This window comes from Pseudopodoces humilis, chromosome 2 (assembly GCF_049639895.1).
Source record: "Pseudopodoces humilis isolate 2021_Gansu_Grassland_sample_001 chromosome 2, ASM4963989v1, whole genome shotgun sequence".
Lineage (NCBI taxonomy): Eukaryota > Metazoa > Chordata > Aves > Passeriformes > Paridae > Pseudopodoces > Pseudopodoces humilis.
The window spans coordinates 88,072,324-88,096,322 of record NC_142201.1 but is presented as its reverse complement, the minus strand read 5'-3'; the positions used below and the strand labels follow the sequence as shown (position 1 = coordinate 88,096,322).

At 37.3% G+C, this 23,999-nt stretch overlaps 1 protein-coding gene across 1 annotated transcript in view; it reads right to left on the bottom strand.

The window, feature by feature from the left end:
* The window catches only part of KPNA1 (karyopherin subunit alpha 1), a 50,420-nt gene that overhangs the window by 22,166 nt on the left and 4,255 nt on the right, over window positions 1–23,999 (bottom strand). The window contains exons 2-7 of the mRNA XM_005523854.2: window positions 15,420–15,553; window positions 14,482–14,589; window positions 12,676–12,775; window positions 12,026–12,120; window positions 8,574–8,705; window positions 319–407 (exon numbers count right to left, since the gene is read on the bottom strand). Of these exons, the coding sequence (XP_005523911.1) occupies window positions 319–407; window positions 8,574–8,705; window positions 12,026–12,120; window positions 12,676–12,775; window positions 14,482–14,589; window positions 15,420–15,548 (653 nt within the window). The 5' untranslated portion in view covers window positions 15,549–15,553. The remainder of the gene's footprint in view (window positions 1–318; window positions 408–8,573; window positions 8,706–12,025; window positions 12,121–12,675; window positions 12,776–14,481; window positions 14,590–15,419; window positions 15,554–23,999) is intronic.

The window sequence follows — 23,999 nt, the reverse complement described above, 5'->3', positions numbered from 1 at the left end:
CTCACCTGCTACGAAGAAAGGCTTTAACTAGATGACCTCCAAAGGTACCTTTCAACTTAAATTATTCTGTGACTCTAAAATAAGCCCAGACATCCACCCACACTTTAGAATAAAATAGTTCCAGCTTAACTGCATCTAAAACATGTGTCCATTTTAGCTTCATTAAAAAAGTAGTTCAGGACTCCCCTTTAAAAACTCTGTTTAGTCCACAATAAAAGCAAACAGTATTATTATTATTATTCTTTAAGGCAAAACCGAAATTTCAGTCTTATCAGGTACTCAAGCAAAATTGTGGAAAACTTATTAAAACACACTTACTGCAATAAAGGGGGCAAGATATTACAGTCCAAAACATAGTCTCTGCACATAGTGCTGTCTCCAGCAATGTTGCCAAGAGCCCATACTGCCTGCAATGACAAACAGAATAATTGCTTTTATTCTCAAAATTCCACCAGTTAAAGATATGTATTAGAGTTGAGAGATAATCTGTTCTCACTGTTAGGTCCTGGACAATGTACAGAAGGGGAATGCATTCTGGTTGCATATTACATGTATACACTCAAGCTCATTATATGATTCAGGAGTATTTATGGAGATCTAAGAAGAACACCATAACAGCAAACATGTATGTCTCCAAAGATTGTGCAGGCAGACATACCCTTGCTCTGTCCACAATGTAAGAGACGAGCTCACCTCCACAGGCTTAGGAACATTCTAATTCTATGCTCTTTGTTCACAGCTAATTTAAAACCAGATGTTTGTAGCACAGGTCAAGCAAGTCTTTATCTACCCAAAAACGTTTGTGTGGAACAGCCCATATTAGTATTTACTATGAAGCCATAAAAGCATGCATTTTACACAGTCATAGATAAAAATGAGAATCTATGTTCAAGAGAAATCAATATTCAGAATCAAAGAGTTTAGATGGGCCTGGGCATATATTCTTTAAAATAAAACTGTATGAGACAGAACCAGTGTTGCTGATTAAGTCATATGTATGGCAAAATGTAAGGAACTGGATATCAGTACTACCCCTAACTTCACTTTGAGAAGATCAAAGATACCAGAATTAAAACAGCACGAAATCCATCTTCTGTAATATGATGAGAATAAAAGATTTAATTGGTTTTTATTTATGCATTTGGGCCAAATTGTGTTTTTTATATCACTTTCCACTAGTGTAAGAGCTGTAACTTTAGAAAGTATAAATAGTCTACATCAAGTATAAAAGCAATTTTATGAATTCCGTGCACATTACAATATTCTATCACACAAGAAAACTTAAGAAGTTCACATTTGCTATTTACTTCAAGTTAGCAGAAGACTAAGCATCATATCAAATAGATACACATATCTGCTTATTTGGTTGGCTTATCTGGCTTTTGGCTTTACAGACACATATATCTACACAACCACTGGAAGTGCTTCCAATTCTACATGCAGAGAGCAAAAGCAATCCTATTTGTCATAGATAGCAGCTGAATGTCCTTCCCAAATTTCTCTTCAGTTGAAGGCTATGTATTTAGCTGCAGTAAAATGAGTTCTACTGCATAACTATTTCTCCAATTGAACAAAGCAAGGTCCTCACACAAAATAAATGTATTCTTCCCTCTCTGTATATCTACGTGAAATAAAATGCTCCTCTAAAAAAAACTAACAGAATTGCCAAATTTTTTACCTACTGGAAATGTCTGGATAACCTGAAATAAACATATATATTCGTTTTCAATGTGGCATCAATTAATTTAATACATTACGTTTTTCCTGTAACATGTTTTTAAATGGTGGCAAAAAGATGCTACTTTAAAAAAGAAGGCTCCAAGCACTCTAGAGGCCCAAAGGCACTAGCAAACCCTGCAAAATGAATACAGCTAAAACCAGAAGTATATACAATATGTCAACTTGCTAGATACAAAATAAAAAGACTCCCCCTCTGTACCAGTACTAGCAACAACAGCATAGGATCAGAGCCATTAAACAGCAAGTTGTGAAGAGAGTAGGCGACTGTTCTGGGGAAGGATTAGCTTGTTTTGTTTTCTACTGTTTTCCATGTTTCTGCTGTCAGCCACAGTCAGAGGCAGGACACGAGACTATACTGAACTGAAACAGCACAGCCATTAATATCGTGCAATGTTTTCCCAAAACTGATTTTCATTTTTCATTCTAATTCTTATTCTTTTTACAACTGTTGTGACAACAGTTTGCCTAAAAAAGTGTAACTTTGGGTCTGGCAGCCTCTTGGACTCAAGGCACAGAAGACAGCTACCAGAAAACTTTAGCTTGAGAGACAGAACATAAGCCACCTCCTGCAAAACTCATATCATAACTTTAAGGAGCCACACCGGTTGCTCACCCCAATATCTGCATTTCTTCAGCAAGGAGAAGCCTGAGGAAAGAACCAAAGATTTCAGACAGCTCTAAAAAAAACTGTGAATCTTCTGAAAATACTTTAAGGGAAGGAAAAAGTTAGAATTTGGAATAACTCTCTTTCACTGAAGATGTGAGTAATTTTGCACAAAGACACAGTCCCCTTGCCTGGATACCCTTACACAGGTGAAAAAACAAGGAAGCCTTATTTCATTTGTCTGTGGTCTCTGTTTCTGCCATTATAGCAATATCTATTTTTAAGGTTGACAAGAGTGATAATCACTTAATCCAAGAATCCATTCTGACCCTGGATGACTGACTGGTTTTGCAACAGCAAATCTCACATCAAAAAGATGTGACTCAAACAGTCTCACATCTAACCAGAGAAGTCAAATACCACCTCTGCTTTCCCATTCTTCATTTTTTTTAAGGCAAGGAAAGTCTGGCTGAATAGTCTGGTATCAGAGGACCTGGTAAGAGAAGACATGACAAGAAATCCTTGTGATGCTAATGACTGATAGGACACAAGATGCCAATTAATTGAAATACCTTTAGAAAAATATGCAATGTTTCATTTAATAAAGAAAATTTCTTCCCTTAGGGAATTACTTCAGCTCTTTAGGTAAGTAAGGAATGTATGTTATGCTCATTTAAACTCTTCTCATCAAACACTGCCATAAATGCAAAGCTCTGTCATTGTTTCCAGAAACACATGAACAACAACAAGTTTCTTAAGGGTTTGTTTGTCTGAAAAATGTTCAATGATTTCCATTTCTTCTTTTGTCCACTCCTCAAGATGCAAATACTTTGTCTTTTGGCTTTAGCTTCATTCTACACAACTCAAATGTTTTCATGTTCATTCATGGATAGTTGCCAAGTAAAAGCATATTTAATTCCATTAAATTTTACAACTTATTCAATCGAAAAAATATTTGACTAAAAAAAAATCCATTTTAAAACCTTCTCCTATCTAAATTCCAACTTAAAGATGACATTAATATTAAGATTTGCAGCATGATTTTTTAACCCACATCTTAGGTAGAAAGTGTGAATGTTGCCTTGTTAATTGATAGCACCTACTTCTATACACTTGTACAAATTTCCATTTATTGCTAACAGTGGAGTAGGGTTTGTTGCAAATCTTCAATTTATTTTACTTGTCACTGAACTCCAGTGTTTTTTCCTGCAGTGCTGGACAACTTCAGGAGTCAGTAGAAGTAAAGTGCAAGTCTTGCACAGTACTGCTGAACCATATGGTGCCTTCTGTAAATAATCCATGTGCTTTTCGACAACTCCCCATTTTCCCCTGGATTCTGAAGATTCTCAGCCACTATTTCTTTGGATATTTAAACTAAGTGCTTAAGCCAATCACCAACAGTGTTCAGAGTTTGTCTCTCAGTGGACAGAAAATATTACAAACAACACTTTCTCAGCATTTGGATGCTGACTTGGGAAAAGGATCCAGCGCTGAGATGAAGATGGTGAAGATTAGCTTGCATACAAGTGTGATTGGCTAAGTGAATACAAGGAAGGATACCAGAAGGACATATTCCTAGGAAACGACTGCTATTATGTCCTAACTCAGAAAACATCTTTCCTTCTGTGGCTAGGGTGATTACAGCTCCTTCTTCTCACATCCCATCTGACAAACAGAGAAAGTAGCACATCCTCACACTTTGACTGTTTGTCCTGATTTTGATTACCAAGAGATTGTTAATAGGACTGCTGATGTAAAAGCCAAACAGAACCTGGACACCAGACTCACAGGTCAGCTCTGCCAAACACGTGATGGTTACCAAAAGGAATAGTAATAAAACTAGAAATGGAAAAATACTGAAGGAGAAACACACTGGTTACCTCAGCTGAAAATGCAAACTTTCCCCAAGGGGAACAGGGCAGCTGGGGATGCTCATGCCACTGGCTGTCCAGCAGAGCACAATGACACATATCTGTCACTGTGAGACAATCCCAATCCTCTTCAACAGGCAATACAATGCTTTGCATGGGTACTGAAGGAAATTCAATGTTCATCAAGGAAATCCCAAGCTGACATCTGCGTTTCAAGTACCACAGCAGGGGAAGTCAGGAAACAGCTGCAGCTGAGACACTGCAGAAGCGATATAACCTTAAGCATGTCTAAAGGGCTTTGATGGAGTCCTTCAATATAAATAATTTCAGGCACACAGATCAAAATTTCTAAATGTCTTTTTGAAGAAAAAAAAAAACATGGTAAGTGGAAAAGGGCTAGGATATATGCCACTGACTAAACCTAAAAATCAGTACACCAAAAACAGAAATGGGGAGAGGCAGGGAGATGTAGCCAAAGTGTTTTTCATAAATAATGCAGATGTAGATTTTATGATAAATTCAATTTCTCTGATGGGAAAATGTATGCTAAATGTTTTGACCACTGACCACAGAGAAAGACTGATACACAGTGCAAGTAATAAATTAAATGAGGCCTGCATAGCTTAATGGAAAACAGATCTTGTAAAAGAACGTAAGGTATCATTTCATTAACATACATGTCACTTATTAAACACAGCTATAAAGATTCCCTCACAGACTTCTATAAGCAGGTGATTTAGAATCTTCACTAGACTCATAAACTAACATATGCAAAGGAAAAAAGTGTAAAATTAAAACTGGCTTATAAATATGAAAAATACATGGTGGGAACATTGTGATCAGAAAATAAAGTACACTGATATCTGTTACTGAGCCACTGCTAAGGGAAGTTAGAAATAAAAGACAAAGTAAACATGTAAATCTTTAAACTGACTTACTGTAAAACAAAAACAGTGGATAATGACTAGCCAATAAGAAAGATATTATACATATTTTTTTATTTATGCTATATATTCAAAATAATGTTATCACCTAACATTTCCTTCTACAGAATTGCTATCCCAATTAGAACAAAGAATGACTTCCTAAACACAGCCTTCAATAAAACTTCTTTCTCTCTTCATCTTTTACTATATTATTACAGGGTTAGCTTCTGGCCCCTCTGCCCTGAACACATCATTATATTTTCTGTATTTTCCTGTATTTTTGTAATTTGTTGCAAATGCAGCTGCTTGCAAATAATAATCTTCACAGTACTACGGTGAGACATAATTAGGGAGATCATTTTAGGAGAAAATTGTAGCCAAGTATCACCCGGTTTCAGAAATCCAACTTGAGAACTCCAGGATCAGACCTGCTCAAAACACAGGCCCTAACTATAAAATCACTGCTGAGTTGTCCTCAACTACAAAATTAAAAATAAATATTTTACCTTGAGCATTTAAAAATCTCAGAACACATATCCACTTACTGAAAACTGAGAGAAGAAAATCATCCTGCATCATACACTAAGCAGTAGAAACATTTTTCTCACAAACCTACAATCAGCTTAATTGTAAGAATTTCTTCCCCATTCTACTCCATGCACTGTAATTTATTCCAACTTTAACAAACAGGGTCACAGTGTGACAAATAAAAGCCTCCTTTACTACCCACTCATCTGTTACCAGGGCAACAATCTGTGCATATACTGAATGAGATAAGAGTCATCTGGAAAAATACTATGCAATTGTGTACTACTGCTATCCTGTAATACACAAGTACAAGAGCTAACTTCTCAATGCTTATATGTTTTTAATTTTTGTTTCAGATGGTACTATGGTGAAGGGCTTGGAGCTTTTTCAAGCTGTTGGGAAAAAAGCAGAATTCCTCTTATGTTGGCCTGCATTAAACCCCACGTCAGATGTGAGCAGGGCTGCAATCTCCAGAGCTGCAGCACAGAAACCCACTATGAAACAGTGTAGGTGATGCTTTGTCTTTGTGGTACATTTTCCTTCTTCATCACAGCTCACTACGGAGCAATTTGTAACTGGTACTTTGAGATTACTAGCAAGAGAGAGATCGTGGATCTAGCAGCACGTGAACTGCATGTAAGAATATTTTCCAGTAATGACAACCAAGCCATTCTGTCCACAATCTGAATTTCAATGGGAGGGAGGGAGGGAGGGAGGGAGGGAGGGAGGGAGGGAGGGAGGGAGGGAGGGAGGGAGGGAGGGAGGGAGGGAGGGAGGGAGGGAGGGAGGGAGGGAGGGAGGGAGGGAGGGAGGGAGGGGAGGGAGGGAGGGGGGGGGGGAGGGGGGGGAGGGAGGTGGGGGAGGGAGGGAGGGAGGGGAGGGGGGGGGGGAGGGGGGGAGGGAGGGAGGGAGGGAGGGAGGGAGGGAGGGAGGGAGGGAGGGAGGGAGGGAGGGAGATAAACTACTTAACTGTGGCCCCTAAGCTCTTCCATTAATTCACCTATCTTAAGACTGAAGGCTGCACAACTTTATCTAAACAGGTTTGCTCTTCCCGCCTGCTCTCTGAACATCAGCAGGGATGACAACCTAACAAAAAAAGCAAATTAGCTCTTGCACAGGAGACAAATCGTTAGGAAAAAAATATTGTAAGAGCAGCCTTTACTATAAACAGAACACCAATCATTCTGCAGAAGAGGACTCTTCAAGTAATGGCTGAATTTGGAAAACAATGCTGCCAAGTTCAACCTCCAAAATACGAAATCTGAAAAGCTCCATATAGCTAAGTCTCGGCAGATTTGCACACCGGCAGAACACAGCATTTATCTGCTATTCTGGCAAGTTCCCTATCACATTTCTAATTTCTACAACAACAGACTCAACTCCTCAAAGCTAAAGTAATGGACAAAAAAATACCTCTTATTTCCTTTAATATTTTTCCAAACACCTGAATTCCGTTCCTCTTAAAAAGCTTTCTCAACAATAATTCAGTCTGAGACAGAACACTGAAAATGGAAAGATACAAAGTGGAGTAACTTGAAAGCTACAAGCAACTAAGAAAAAAAAATCCATCTTGTGGAAAACATTAGGCAACCTTAAGTACAGGTGGTACATTCTGAGCCAGCTACAAAAAAGAAAGGCAAGTTACACAAAGCAGTCCAATGTTTATGAGCTGGGACTCCTCCAATCATGCATCTCAATACAGCCAAATGCAAGGTCAGACATCTAGGAACACAGAATAGAGGTCACACTTACAGGATGGAGAACTGAACCCTGGAAGTCAGTGACTCTGAAAAGAACAATGGATCATATTGGATAATCGGCTTAACCTGAGCTCACAGCCAGCTTCTGTGGCAAGGAGTCCGCAAAGACACTGGATATTTACACACCAAAGTATTGAGCAGAAGTGAAAATGAGGTACTATCTCTGCAAACAACAATGCTGAAAGAGTGCTACTGGAATTGCCAGTGCTTGTCATTTCACCACCACAAAAAGATACTGAAACTAGGAAATGTTCAGAAAAAGGTCACCAAAAAAATAAACAAACCAACAACCACAGAAATGTTCTCAAAATGAGAATTCAGTGCTTAATTTCATTTACTTAAGTAAAGCCTAAGCTATGGTCTACAAGCAGCTATAGGAAAAAAACACAGAACTTACTAAGGGAGTAGAGAATTTAACAAAAGTAATACCTGGACCCAAAGCTAGTCAAATTTGTATAGCAAATGTACATACTTTCAAGTTAGGATTAAGACTGTCTGAAACTAAATTTGTTAACATCATTAATATTTCATTACCCTAAGTCTTCAAAGGAAGATTGTATGTCTGAAGTACATCTTTGCTCAAATACAAGTTACAGACCTCAAATGAAAACCACTGAATCAAATGTTTGGTTTGTGCTTTATACTGATCCCTGTAGGCCTTGAAGAATATTCATCTGAATCATTCATTCAGCTGGTAAGGAGCTTGGAGAATAAACTATAATTTCCACTCATGCTTTAGCTTCAGGAGAAACAGACATTAACTTTTCATATCTAAAGCAATTATTCACACAGGGCTCCCTGAATTCCTCAACAGACAGAAATATACTAACCTGTTACAGAACAAAATTAATTACCCCATTAGCTATGGTTAAATATGTAATTTCCAGAAAGAGAAAAATACAATACTTGCTTATGTAGCTTAACACATACTAAGCACAAAGCAACTGTTGTGCAAAATTGCCATAAACTGCATTTTCTCTAAAGGCTTTCTTACAGGACAGCTCCTTTCCAGAGAAGGGGAAAAAAAATCCAACAAAACACTGAACAAACAAAACAAATAGTAAAAAAAAAAAAAAAAAAAAGCCTCCAATTCCACAGATTAACACATACAAAATTCAACACTGTTCTTGTTCTCTGTCTTTACCTGCTCCTGTACATCTTCAAATTCTGAACTAAGCAGCTCTATGAAGATGGGGACAGCTCCTGCTTGGATCACTATTCGAGTCTGAAGGGAATTTCCCGAGGCAATATTTGTCAGCACCCATGCAGCTTCAAACTGGAAAACAAAATACAAGTCAGTTTACTAGGAGCTTTCTTCACCACACCAAACATGGAGACCAAATGTCTTCTGAAACAAGAGATTTGGCTGACCTGGCATAGGAAAAAGGTGAGATATTACTAATTAACAGACAATTTGCAAAGAACGAAAATAATGTATTTAAGAGTTATCACTATGATTTCAAACAAAAATTTGCAGCAATTCCTTATGAGAACATCACGTTTGCTGTGGCTTTTCAAATTATTTCTTTTCCCATTTATGTTACCTTTGCCTTTCTTACTGGCTAAGAACCTGTACACAAAACAATGTGCATTCCCACAACATGACACCTGCATTCATTGAATCACCAGTAATATTCCTGAAGATGCAGAAGACATTGTTCAACAAAACTTCATGGATATGAAGCAAATAAAAGATCTAAAAGAGATTTCTAAAAGAGATTTAAAAAAAAATCCAAACAAACAAAAACAGATTTCTAAAAAACAACTCAAAGTACTTCTCTCCAACTCTGGTGATCAGTACTGAGTTATTAGTGTATGATGTTTTTTTGCACAACTTGAAGCAAAAGTGAGATCCTGAACACTTTCCGTCTTTTAACATTTTTGTCATTTATTATTTTAAATCTCAACTTGCAAAAGCATTAACTTTTTAAGGTGAAATGCAAATTTTAACTCTACCTGAGACCTCAGGCCTCAGAAAACACAGATTCTAGAAATCCACGATTGATTATGTTTCTGCATGCTTTCAGCCCAAAGATTATTACACTAAACCAGCAAATTTACATCTTATCAGACACTTCCAGAATCTGTAGGATTAAAAGACTGCTAAAAGTTGAACGAAAAGTAAAAACCAACAAACAGTAAAAATGGAAAGTTGCAAGCTATAAATGACTTATTTTGACATTACCAAAAGATACTGATCTAGCAGTATTCCAGTGGAAATACTGACATACATTCAAAAACTATCTGGCTCTGTCTGAAGAGCAGCAAGAACTTACATTTAGGGTTTAATCATAAAAAAAAACTCCTGCGAAGGAGTTGCACCAAATCCTGAAATGTGCCTGAAATAAGAATTCACGAATTAAGCGTAGACTTCTAAAGCTTTTCATTTGTGTTATTAAAGACTCTGGTTTTGAAAATACAATTAATTAGTACAATTAATAAAATACAATTAATCCTGCCCTTCTGATCAACTGAACATTCTAGTAAGATGTGATTAGAATAAACAATTCCAAAATACATCACTGCAATACACAAGGACTATGGCCTGCAAAATGAAGCAGAAACACACAAAGTCAAAACAGCAGATTCATCATTAATGAACGAGAAGCAAAACAGTGTGACCAGAGCTTAAGGCCAACATAAAATGTTGCTTTCCTGTAATTCTATTTTCTCTGAAGTGAGTATCCAGTACGTTATAACACAACTATTACTCATCTTTCAAATCAGACCCTTCTTAGCTATATTTTAAAGTTTGTCCTCCAGCTGGTACCACTAGCTTGAACAATTCACAGCTTGGAGACTCACACTGTCTCCAATATAAGTTACAGAAAAGATTAGAGAGTAAGAGTTCCTCTCCTCTTTCTTCTCTGTGGACACCTGATGCTCCAGGACATATAAACTAAGGAACAGTCACACGTTAATGACAAAGACATCTGTGTGTGGTGCTGTTCTTTTTTAAGATTACTCTCTCCACATGAGACAAATGTACTTAATCTAAGGCTAAAGTGACCCTGGAGAACCAGGAGAGTTTTTAAGTCTTCCACTCACCCTGAAAGATAAGAGGAATTCCTAACAAATTAGGCCTTCCTATCACTGATCTCAGAGATCTAATTTTTACAGGATATTCCATTGACAACACAGAAGAAAAACAGACCATAAATTCCCATAATGTTCCAAGTTCATTAACAAGAAAGTTGCCATATTCAATCCACCCTACAAGCAGCTAAAAATTATACTTCACTGTCTCAGAATGAGTTGAAAATCCTTTCCTTCTACAGTTAGGCCTACAGTTAGAAATGCCTAAAACGCCAAGCCCAAAGGAGCATTTCTGGAAACAATGATAGAGCAAATACAAATATTAAAAAGTGTGGTCCAGAGAACTTCCAAGATGATCACAGCAAAAAGTTCTACCTGCTGACCCTAAACTGGCAAGCAGACAGAGATATTTGGCAAGATGGAGGAAAATTAGCCAGGCAGAATGGAATATGAAGAGCAACATACTCAAGCTTGTATTTTCACTGCTTTCCTACAAACTCTTTAGGACAAGCTTGCACATTTCCACTCTAACTGATTTTTCCTATTTCCACATAAAAATCAATGCATTTTACACAAGTAAGGCTACAAGAATTGCTTCCATTTATCTGCCTGTCTTGGGTTTCTATGCTAGACCCCTACAAGTAATAAAAGGCATTCCATTTTTTTTACATCAGATAGCTTACAAATTTTCTGTTGATGTTGCAAACCAACCAGCTTAAATCTGATACATATTCTTAGTTACTGTCCCCAGACCTTGCAAAAGAAGCTAACAGACCTCTGGAATTCTGTGGATAACAATTTGAAAAGTAATACCTGTAAATGCTTTCTCTAATGTGTAAAAAAAAAAAAAGCAATTTTTTGCCTATTTCCAGTCAAGAAAATTTGGATTTCACACGGCATTCACAACCCTGCTGCCTTATGCATTCTGAAAAACATTAATTCTCATCTCCGTGTTGTCTTTAACGGTCACATGTTAACATATTTTTTCCTTAACAAGATGATTTGCCTTTTTTCACTTTCTATTACCAAGAAAGACTGACCAGAAAAATGGACAGCTGGAAATAAGATGACGGTCAAGAAAAATTAACCACTATTGTAGCACACATAATTCAACTTTTTGAAACCACAGTATGATTTCCAGCTTTCTATGCTTATCATTACAGATTGTATTTCTAGTTCTAAACCTTTTTTTTTTACTTTAATCAAAAATTTAAACCTAATTCTAAAGATTTAAAATTGCCTTCAATTAGTACAAAGAAGACGAACACTGAAGTTTAGTTTAATAGCTTTTCATCTGTTGAGTTCCAAATTTCAAGCTCAGTTTTTGCTGAAGTCTGAAGACCCCCATCCTATCAATCACTCAATGCATGTCAGACATATCTCTCTCCTGTCCTGCACCCAGAGGTCTTGCCAGAAATTCTGAAGATAAAATAGCTCTTTTAACATAGTGAAGAAAGAGAGGAAGTATAGCTGAACAAATCACTGATTTTTTTCCTATGTAATTTGCATCACCAAATGCCTTCCTAGACTAGGAAAACAGATACATTTATATTTTCATACCTGTAATGTACAGTTTTCTTTTCTCTTCAGGAACTCCACAAACCTGGCCACCACTCCTTGTGTGCTTATGACTTCATCTATCGGAGGATTTGGTTCTGTTTAAAATAAAAATTTAAGTTAGATACATTCATTTCTTTGTAAGGAAATTCTCAAATTACCACATGAAAACAATATCCAGTGACATACTGACTGCTCTTTTCTTGGAGTGTGTTCCTTTTCTACAATACTGCTCTAAAAGGCGATGAATTCCTATCTGTCAACATAAGAAAACTCCAGAGTTTTGAGGTGATAACATGATTCAGTGCACTGATTCACTCAGTAGTTTAGGCAGACTGATTTCAGAGCAGCAGCTCTGTGCAGTCACTCTGGCATGCACAGGTGAAGAGGAACTTTGGTATATTAGCATGTCTGGGCCACAGAGGCACTACCTACCAACATTTAAACTTACATCCAAGATGAGATCTCACATCTGCAACACTCAGTACAGATTTCAAGAAAAGAAGTGACTATTACATACCTCAAGCTGACACTGTGTCAAGCAGAGCTTGACCCAGAAATTTCAGTGTGAAACTCAATTTTTATTGCTGTCAAAGTAAAACCACATGCTAGGGAGGCTCATACATTTTTCTCTAAGTAATTTCACCCCTTACCTTTAGAAAGCAGCTTTCTGAACTTCTGGGTTGCTGAGAGCTGTTGTTCTGGACTATTGGAGAAAATCATCTCAATCATATCAGCAGTGATGACTGCACTCTATGGTTTAGGTGGGGAAACAGAATGAGGGTGATAGAGAGCAAAAGGGGAAAAAAAAATCTGGAATTAGCAATAAACAGGCTACATTTGCTAAACCAGCATAAAGTTTATTTCTTAATATATAAAAATTTAGGTAAAACCATTATGGACAACAAAGGAAACATTATATATGTACATCTGCATAAGGCAGCATCATTCTCAAGTGCAACTTTGCTTTACTGAAAGCCAGAATTCAAATTTTCCTCAAGATATGGCAAGAAAATTACTCTTCAGAATTTTTCACTGGTATTCTCTCCCTTCAACTAAAGTTAATGTAAAATTGTCAGCTTTAACAAAAAGTAGTTATGTTAGCATTTAGATTTCCCTAACATGTACATTCTGACATACTCTCTAACACCAAAATATATAGGACCTGTCATTTCCAGAAGAGAACCTAATGCTTATTATCAACATGAGGTAGAGGTATTAAATTTTCCATAATACTGATGGTTTCCAATAATATGACTAAATTAAATCAGCAGCCTTTCTTATGCTAGGTCAAATCTGACATTCTGTTCACCACACATGTACTCATGTAAAGAAGCTTAAGAAAAGTCAGATTTTTTTCTTCCACTTCTGATCTAAATTTCCAGATACATCTGATCCTAACCCTTAGACAGACAGGGAGACAGATGACAGTGCTGAAAATACTTAAGCGTTGTCTGTAACAGCAAACAGCTCCAACTGTTAGAAGCCTGAAATTAATGCCATTTAACACAGCAAATTGTGTAATGACACTATCTATCAATTAGGCAAAATAATTTCCTTACTTTTTACTCTCTTTGTTTAATGTAAGCTTCCACACAAATGATTAATGCTATTTAGGACTTGCCTGATATTTGAATACTATCTTGAAGAGTAAAACCATATATTCTATTATTGATCTACCACACTGTTTACAAGCATTTCTCTGTTTCTCAGCAATTTTCAAGGCTCATATAGCCACCAATAGCTCCGCCTGATTTCTATGGAAACATCACTTGCATACTTTGAACAGACAGTGTGAAGATCAGCAACACTTTTAAGTGAGAACTGCATTTTCCTTAAACTTTTCTGTTAAAGAACTGAAACCCTTACTATTTTTCTTTCCAAGGACAAAGTAAAAAAAGTCTCATTCCCACAAGAAATATTTTTCTGTAGTTTTATATTCTAGCATGGGAAAGACTTCAAGACCTCATGCAGACAGTTAAGCTAGGTCTAGCAGTGTTTCCAACACTTTGGTTAAAAATGGTGCCACTTGAAAGTCTGCTAAGAAAGATTTCCACTGAGGCCCTTTTCAACTTTGTAAATTGCAGTAACACACTGCCTGATCTGTATTTTCATGCTTCAAGCAGTATGAATTTCAGATTAAAAAAACTCTGAGCAACAGTTGATAGAATCACCTGTAATGATGAACATTAAATCCAGGAAGTGATCAGCCTGCCGGAACAATGATATTTTATTTAATTTCCTTGAGGACATAGTCTCTGAAAAAACATTCACTATATATCCCTAGCATTTTTCTCTCATGTTATCTGTTTCAGGGTGGTTCATTGAGACAGGTGTTTCAGAGTTTTCCATCTCTGAATGCATTCTCCACATCATTCTGGAATTTCATTCCTGTCATGTCACTGCACAACAGATTTGCCCAGTTTCAACCAACATTGTATTCTTTTCTCATCACTTACAGAAGTCATCTCCATGTTGTTCATCTGAGCCTCATGGAAGCCCCCATCTGACATCACTTCCTCCTCCGCTTCTTCCTCAGCCGTTGCAACATTTCGGCGTTTGAACAACTAAAGAGACAAAGTATTTAACATACCATATATATTTATATATATATATATATATATATTATATATTACACAGCCAATATATGCACAGCATGCTGCGTTAGGCTGCTCTAACAACTGTAGCTGCTGTGCTATCATCTGAGAGAAGGCAGTATACTGGCTACAGGACTTCAACTGACAGGACATGGAGAAAGCTTAGCCATGGAGTAAATGAAAAGAGCAATGCGCTAAAATATTGGTCCCTAACATTTCTGGGAAATGTTCACTGATATCCCCTTCTCTTCTTCACCATCTGTCTCCATCTACAAGCTGCCTAGCTTCCACACCATTGCTTTCTTGCAGAGGATGCTGGGGTTCAAAGACCTGATAAATTCCTGTGTATTAATAATACTGTGTATTATTCATAGAACACCTGCAGGCGCTCTGACAGTCGAGTTACAGTGGCAGAGAGGGCTTTGGAGGATGATCATACATAGGTTATTATACTGGGATGAGCAGAATTTGGTTGCTATGACTTAGAGAAGGTATCCAGTTTGAGATGTCATGAGAAGAGCTGGAGAGGCTTCAGCTACTGGTCAGACAATTTGTTCAAACCCTCAAGCGGCTCTGGCCAATGTTACACTTGAGTGAATGAGGAGCACTCACTCTATGTCTTGTAGAGATTGCAGAAGAGGCAATGAAGTGTGCAAGTGATTCTGATTTCAGACTGACTGTGTATGAATTTGGAGGGCAGGAACAACCAAGAAGGGGCTTGAGAGAAGCAGTGAGACAGAGGCACTGGCAAGACAGGACTGTCTAAGGACTGGTCACACATCTCAACTGCTGTGCATTACCTGCTCCTCTCTCTTTTGCTTCCGTAGCTGAAGACCCTCTTCCTCCCGCCTGCGACGCATCTCATCAGGGTTTAGAGATTTGTTCTTGTAGCTCTTCAGCCGGAAATTCTCTTTTCCTGAGGTCGTCATGATTCCTTCATAATCAATTTAAAAAAGAAGACAAAATTACTCTTCAACAACACCTCATTTTATATTCTATGTCCATTCCATAGACTCTGTAGTCATGTACTTCCAGCCACTGCCCTCCTTAATTTTATCACCTAACTTCCAATGAAATTTAGAAGGTGGAAAGTAAAATTTCACAGAATTGTCACTTCAGTGTGTCAGCTGTTTACATCAGTCCAACAAACTTTTATTTTTTTTTTTTTGAGGCTTCAGAGAGTATGAAAAATATTTTATTAAGAACTAAGGTCTATAAGGCAGAGTACATAGCCTAGGCTGAAAAGAAAACTGCAGTAAAAAATTTTAACATTTCACCACACAGAGAATTACCCAAACTACATATTCCTGTCTTTACTCAGAAGTGAAGGCATCTTAACTGCTTTTTAGCTTAATTTACTTTGCATGTCAGTACAGGGGCTCTTCTTTGTACTTCATATCCAATGAATGTTCTAATTTATTATTTATTCAGTGCTCTAAGTTAATTCAACACAATGCTGTTGAAGGAACTTGAAGAAACCCTGTGTTCTTTCTATCCAGACAAGGCCTACAAGGAAATTGAAACAAAAAGAAAAATTTTAGGTGAAGATGCTTTAACCATTGAAAAAGCTCAGTCCTGCAAAGAAAGCAGTGCTATTGTTCCCCTCCTCCCACCCCCAGTCCCTAATCCTGCCACTGTTTATGCAGAGGGGCCTTTTTTCAGTCTGTGATTTCCAATTACCATCTGTCTTACATAACTCAGTGGGTCAGAATTTACAGCTGCCCATGATGATTTGCACATGTACAACACCACACTCTGGAGTCACTTAGCATAAAGCAGTAGGTGGAGAATTGTGTGGAAAGAACTCATCCCCCTGAAAGCAATGGGTGTGGATCAGGTCTCTACTCTTAGTGCTCTATTCTGCTGCTACTTCTCTCCTTAAATCATCCCTTTAAATCCAAAAGAGGTTGGGAATCAAATTCTCAACATGTCAGTGTTTCCATGCATCTTCACAGAGATGCAGAGTCTCCAAAATATTGTAAATCCTGTAACACAAAATTTAGGAAGCTGCACCATATAAAAAGTTATACTACAAGACTTTTAAAGGTCTCTTTCAAATGCTCTAATGTGTTGTATTAAATAAGCTACCTACCTCAAATTCCATAAGCACAGAAACACCAGATGATACATGATCTCTCGTGCACTTTTTACTTTAAAATGGAGCAACGTGAGTCTATACAGATTCTCAACAGCTTAGGTTTCCTCTTTAAAATACATCAAATGTATATCAAGCCTACTCTAACTACTCTTCTTTCAGTTAGAACAAGGAGTTGTAAGAGAATTAAAAAATAAAAAAAAATAAAATAAAAAAAAATTCAAATACGCTTCTTGTTAGAGCCTCTTTTTAAGTTGCTGCTACCTGACAACCATTTATAAGAATTCTGACGATCAGAACTGACTTTCACAGAAAACACTTTGGACATCACTTTAAGTGTTACTGTAGTCTGACAACTGAGATTTAAAAAACTCTTCAGGGACAGAAAACCACTACATTGATTGTCAGTCAGTCACAGATTGCACTGAATGCAACATAACCTGAACATACAGTTAAGCAATTCAGCAGCTTTATTTTCCTGAAAAGGCTCTCTTGAAATGGCCTTTTTTTAAAATAAAGGTACAACAAAAAGATAAATCTCAAAGTGCCTAAAGTTCCCTACATCTTTCATAACAGCTTTGAGACCCCTTTCTTCCTGTGTTTACATGTTTGATCTTCAAGTGTTCATGTTTCTTACAGCAGGCTTGGCAATTATATGTTCTTCACACTTTTAGTTTGACTGCTACCTGTATATTAAACACACATGCTATTTGAATAAGCCTGGGATTTTAACTGTAAAAAGAAGTGCAGTCAACAAACACTCAAAATTTCTTTCATTCTTAAAATATTTTGAACAAAGTATCTTACATATTTTAGCAAGTTGAACTCAAACACCAGGTGGACAACCATGTGCTAGAATGACATTCCTCACAGGAAAAGAGCTTTGCAGACACTGGTTACTCTGTCCCTGACCATGAATAAACACAGGCTTCTGCTACTGCCCAGATAACATCTCAGGCCTTCCCTAGTGTTATTAATAATTCTCCATTTTTGTCTGAAGTCTGTCTTCTCCAACTCATATGACTGTATTTGCCTTTATTTGGGATTTCAGGACTTTGGTAACTCCTTTGATAAACTCCTGTAGTCATTTCATACCTACTCTTTCAATACCTGCAAGTTCTTAATTTAACTGAATTCTTGACAGGGAGCATCTTCATCCCTTAATACTGAATTTCATCTAATTTCTATTACGGAGTGCCCACATAATGTTCCCATGTTTCGAAACATCAATGACAAAAGCAACTTCACCATAAGTAAGTTTCCTTAAACGTATTCTCCCTTACTGTACTTACTAACCTAGTTTCCCCCTCATCTCCCAATCTGCATATTGATTTTCTTACAATTAATTTTGCTTCTATCTTTAAGGTAATAATTTCCACTTTCATTTCAGAGTTCTCTTGGCCCCTCCTGCTGTACCTTAAGTAATTGTTTCACTTACTGAAAATACGGTACAGGATTTACTTGAATTCTTCCTCTGACTTTACCGCAAGCCCTCTACCCAACAGCCTCACAGGAATTATCTTTCTTACACCCTCTACAAGCCATAGCTGCAGGTTTTGCCTACGCTCATTTCTGACTTTCAAGACAGCTCACTTGGCTGAATAACCCCTTCCTCCATTTCATGTGTAAACCATACACTTAAAATCCTTTCAAAATAGTATATCGTCTTTTACCTGGGAGTACAAACATCTACCACCAAATGATTGAGTAGAGAGTTTCTTTCATTAAAAGTGAAGATTAAGCCCCCTTCATCATTGAGAAGTTACCAATCCAACTAGAGATGGGTTCAATAACTTATTTTAAAGTTGGCTGTCACTGGTAGTAAATAAACAAAATCCCATCACACAGCCACATACCTATTTCATACACCCGTCTGTCTAACCTCTGTAACTGTTAAATCCATAGTTATTTTCTAAAAGTAGTTCTTATATCCTGAACATATCTTAAAATCAATTCTTTCTTTACCATTCTTTTACTGGCTTCCTAACTACTGGAGAAAAATTCAATGAGTGCATCAAGGATGCCATCCAGCCCACACATACTGACACCATCTTTGGACCTATCCAAATGTGTGAGCACACAATGGCTTTTTAGGACTAAAAATGTAACGACTCTATGTTAGTTGTTACAGTCATCCAAGGATTGTTTGCTATAAATCTCCTCCTCCTTTTCTGAGGATGTAGCTTTTTCCCCAGTCTAAACCACAGAAGCAAAACAACTTCAAGTTGTCTCACTGGTTTTCAGCAGCTTTGGTGTGACTAAGCTGAAAATCTTTCAGTGGTCACTTTTAAGTTCACCCTTGCATCAAATTGCAAACCCTGGATCTTCTCTGCATTGTCAAAATTAACACTACTTCTGGAGAAAAATCTCCGGTGGTTGTCATGGAAATGTTCTACCCATCTTTTCTTTCCTAAAGATAGCACTGTATTGTCCACATTTTTTGATACTCCTGGCTACAGACAAAATCCTCTGGAGACCTGGTAAGAAATTTACATGGTGTTTTTCCAGGGCTTTTGTGTAACACCACTCAAGCCCCATATGACGCTTTCTACTTCACAGTTTGTCTGCCATAAAAACAAATTTTACCAAATTAAACCCTCTAACAATTCCTGAATGTCTGCATTTCCATAAAGAAAACATGATCCCAAAATTTTGCTGATTAAGACAAGAACCCTACCAAATGCGGATGTGTTCTAAGCGCACACTTCTAGGGGAAATAAGAAGTACTGCATTTCTCCTTGCTCATCAAGTCAAAGCAACTCTGAAGCACTGGGAGATACAGAGTCACTTACTGCCATGATCTACCTTGTCCCAAGCAATCATCTAGACAGGAACAAAAATGAACTCCCTGCCTTCTTAAATCAGCTATCACTGTCACTAGACTTAAGGGCTTTGCCAGAAGGAATACCATGTGACTAATACTCTTGGATATTCCACATGTCAGAGGTACCAAGATGTAAAAATAATGCCCTTACAAATCAAGAGCTGTACAATTTTATATGTATATATAAACTCCGTATTTTTTACACACGTAAAAGCATATATGTACCATGCATACATAATGAAAATAAGATTACCACATACACTCCTGATATTAAAGACTATTTAGAGACATTCTTTCGTTCTTTGGAAATAGGGGCAAGAATAAGAAAAAAAAAAGTGTTTCAGAAATGCAGATCTATACATTACATTCTACCTCCCAATTGGAATAGGTCAGAAGGGGAAGACTTGAAAAATAAGGCAGAATAGGAGTCTGAAGAGAAACAATGTGATAAAAAAATACCAAAATACCCATGATTTGTCATACTATGAGAGCACATTTCCTAACTGAGGCAGTTGCCAGAAGGAAAGGAGTCACTGGAGGCAGACTTGGGAGCTCTGCTGTGCTGTCACTGCTGTCTCTCCTTTAGATTGCTGCCAGAGAGACACGGAAAAGATACATGAGGCACTGTCAGCCCTGAAAGTACAACTCATGTTAGAAATGGTAGTGTCAAGACAGAACTCCAAGCAGTGAGAGCAGCTGGAATTATTCAAGGGAAAAAATGCACAAAACCTTTACTTCCAAGGAGATTTTAGTTTGTTTACTAGCTCTGCTGTGAGATTCTAGATGTCCTAGAGAAGAAGTTTCCTCACAATCACACTTCTTGACATCAAGCCAAATACCTACAGCACAGCCTGGACCGATGTTTGCACAATGCTCTGAGCTCTGATTACAGGATACATCACCTTCTGACACTCTTCAGTGTGAGACTAGAGAACCTATCCAATTTAAAAAGCCAACCTGAAAGCAGTGCTTGGTCATTCATTGCTCTCATCAACACACTCTCAAAAAAAAAAAAAAAAAACATAAAAAAAACCCCAACATTTTGGCCACAAATGTTGTGGAACACTATGAAGTGTAGATTTTAAAATCAAGCAAATCAGTCCTTCTGATTTGCTTTGTAGTAATTCACAGTCAGGATGCTAACAGAAGTATTTTCAATCTCACAGAAGTAACTGAATGATCAGCTTTCTTGGAGAGGACAGACAACGAAAACCCTTCTTAATAAAACCATGAATAATACAGGGCATGGAATAATAAAAATATCCTGGGATTAATGCTATTTCCCTGGAAAAACTTCTAGAGCAAAACCCTACATTTGGCATCATCTACAGAGATGGAAACACATCTACAGAGATGAAAACACACCTACCAAGTCTTTATACTGTTGACAGTGTTACCTTAAAGAAAAAGAAAAATAAAGGAAATCAACAGATTGACTTATCTCTTCATTGCTGTCTCCTGCTGTTTCAAAAACCAGCTCAATCAGACAAGCACTTTGATGAGGTTATGCCTACTTCTTTTGCAAAACTATTTGACAAAGCACAAACCATACTGGCTTATAAGGGTCCGTGGGAATGCCCATTGGTAGAAGCACTCATATCATCTGAGGGACAGGGGTGTTACTTTCTCCCTGTCCTCAGATTCTCGTAAAGCTCAGGACATCTACAGAAAAGGATATTTAATCATCTCAACTACAAAAAGCTATTGTTCAAGCAAAGCACAGCCAATTTCCAAGACTTCTGCTTACCTTTCTCTAGCTGTGAAAAAGGATTGGGAAACATGTCTCACAGTCACTATAAAATCAGAAGTTACATTATTTGTGAAGACCTGTAAAGAAGGTTTTCCTGATGATGGATCAAACCTTATTGCTAACAAGGAAACAAAACAATCCTGTGAATTTCATTTTCTGTGGTTTATGAAAGCTGCAACAGCTGAACAGCAGGGATCCGCACTCCTAGGGCAACCGGCAACCTAGGGCAACAAGAATAATGGAGAAAAAAAGGAACCACCACCCTCTGCTACCCAAAAGGCCAGAAGGTTAAAGAAGGTTCAAATGTAACATAAGAATTGTAGCCAAACATGAATAGAACGTATAGCCCTGAAAAAGGGGTCAGACTTTAAGAGACTTACTGTTAAAAACTGGTATTAAGAAGTGGTTTCCTTCATGGAACTGCTGCCCATTCTTTCAAATCTGCTCTATTTTGCAGGCTTCCTCTTAGGGTTTTTCCCTACCCAGTAGTAAGCCTTAACTCACAATTGTTTCTATTCTGGCACTTTCATAACCCCGAGAAACAGCAGAAAAAGCACTAACCCACCTAATCTATGGCTAATTTGGCATGTTCTAGCTCTAGACCACTTGGCAAGTTGAACTGGCTCTTGCTTAAAAATAATCTTAAAATAATTAATACAAAACCTAAAAACAAACAACATTGCACAACACTGAATGTGATATTACAGACAAACTACAAACTTTAATATTGACTATTGCACCAAGTCAAAAAAAAAAGAGGGGAAATACATTGCATGCTATCTGAACAATGTTGAAACAACTGTGTCAAATCTGCATGGATGTCACATTGTCACATTTCAACACTTCATCCTGACTTTCTCATCCACAAAAAAAAGACGGGCTGAAAAGTTGGCTAAAGTAAAGACAAACAACTACCATAAGGTTTTTCCGCAAAATTACTGATCTTGAAAGGTACGTTGATTTTATCTCCAGGTAACATTCAGAAAGATCTTCTGTCCTTACAAAAAAAAGTACCCATTTTTTAAGACATGTACTTAAAACCAGGCCAAGACCAAAAAAAATTTCAAGTTAAGTATATTTGTATATTTCTGGTTGCATAAAAAAACTAACCACTAACAGAAACAGAATTACCTGACAATTGGTGCTATCTCAGAAACTGATCTGGCACATCAGCCTGTACTACTAGTTAAACCCACTGACAGCCATAGAGTTGGACACTTAATTTTTAAAAGTTTGTGGATTGTGTGCTTGGGTTTTTTTTGCTCTTTTTTGAAGAAACACTGCTGAACATATTAAGAAGTAATGCATTTACAAGATTTATTGGAAAGCAGTTTTAGCAAGGGGACATGCACAGTAAAAGATTACATACAGTGTACCTAGCACTTCACTATACATCTACTACCATGAAGAAATTTATAAGAAGCTTTGATCTCCATTTTTAAAAGGTCCATTTGGACTTAACAAGGCAGCAGATAGTTTTCAAAGTTCCAGAAAGCTTTTAACTTGAGTGAGAAGGCAAAAAAACTGACTGTCAAGGCCAAGTCAATTTAAAATGAAAACATCTTCAAAGTTGTTAACTGATACTTTCTGATTTGAATTGAAAACACAACATTTACTGCATTCAAAGATGCTGCAGTGCAACAAATCTGTTTAAATTAAAATACCCTCACCTTCATTTCTATAACCCCACAGTCCACAATCAACCTGAAACCAAAAGGTCCCACAAGTCACAACACAAAGCAGCAAGTGATGGGGAATTAAACTATTCAGTCACACGGGATTACATTGACATTAAAAAAAAAATAACCTCACATTAATGTGCCCATCCACATGAAACAACAGAAGTGATTATTCCTGTGTGCCAAATGAAAATGTAATCTGTTTTTCTTTTAAAGAGGAGATATATTTATATTTTGATCAAGATTACAGCACATCCTCCCTGCACTCACAGAATGGGCTGGTCAACTATGTATTTTCTGTAAGATCATATCTAAAAGAGGGATTGCCTGAAAAACTACATTTGACAGTCATCTGTCAGAAAAAAATATCACCCTAACATTTACAAAATCCTATCTTGCCCTAAACAGTCTTTATCAGTGAACAGGAGTGCACCTTTCAGAATTTCATACCATGAAAAGAAGAAATCTCTGACAGTTTAAAACAAATTAGGTTAAAAATAAACTAAATTATTAATTAAGTTGACTTTGTAGTTTCAAGCAGCTTTTGTTTAGGGTTGGGAATATCAGAACACACTGAAACCAAAGCTACCTCATGCTTCCCATGATGACAAATATGCCTGCCACAACTGTATTATTTACTGTGACTCAGCACTATGGGAGATACTTGTGCAAAACCACAAAATAACAGTAAGTCAAAATTCTAATGATTTCATCCTAGCTTTGGACATCAGCAATGAAAGAGTCACACAGCGCTGACCTATCAGCCACATCAAGCCAAAACCCACAGGCACTTCAAAGCTTGGCTACGCTCATTCTGCCTCCTTCATCTCATTTACACCTAGTACCCCTCCTATCAAAAGCTCCTGAATCCAACAGCACATTCACAGAGACACCTCTCTTTTTTGGGTGTCAATGAACCTGTTTTTTGGTAACTTACCAATACAAAAAAAAAAAAAAAAAAAAAAAAGGCAGCATAAGAACAGGTAGGCAGTTGAAGAGAGGACCATGTGGAAGCTCTACAAGGAATCCCTG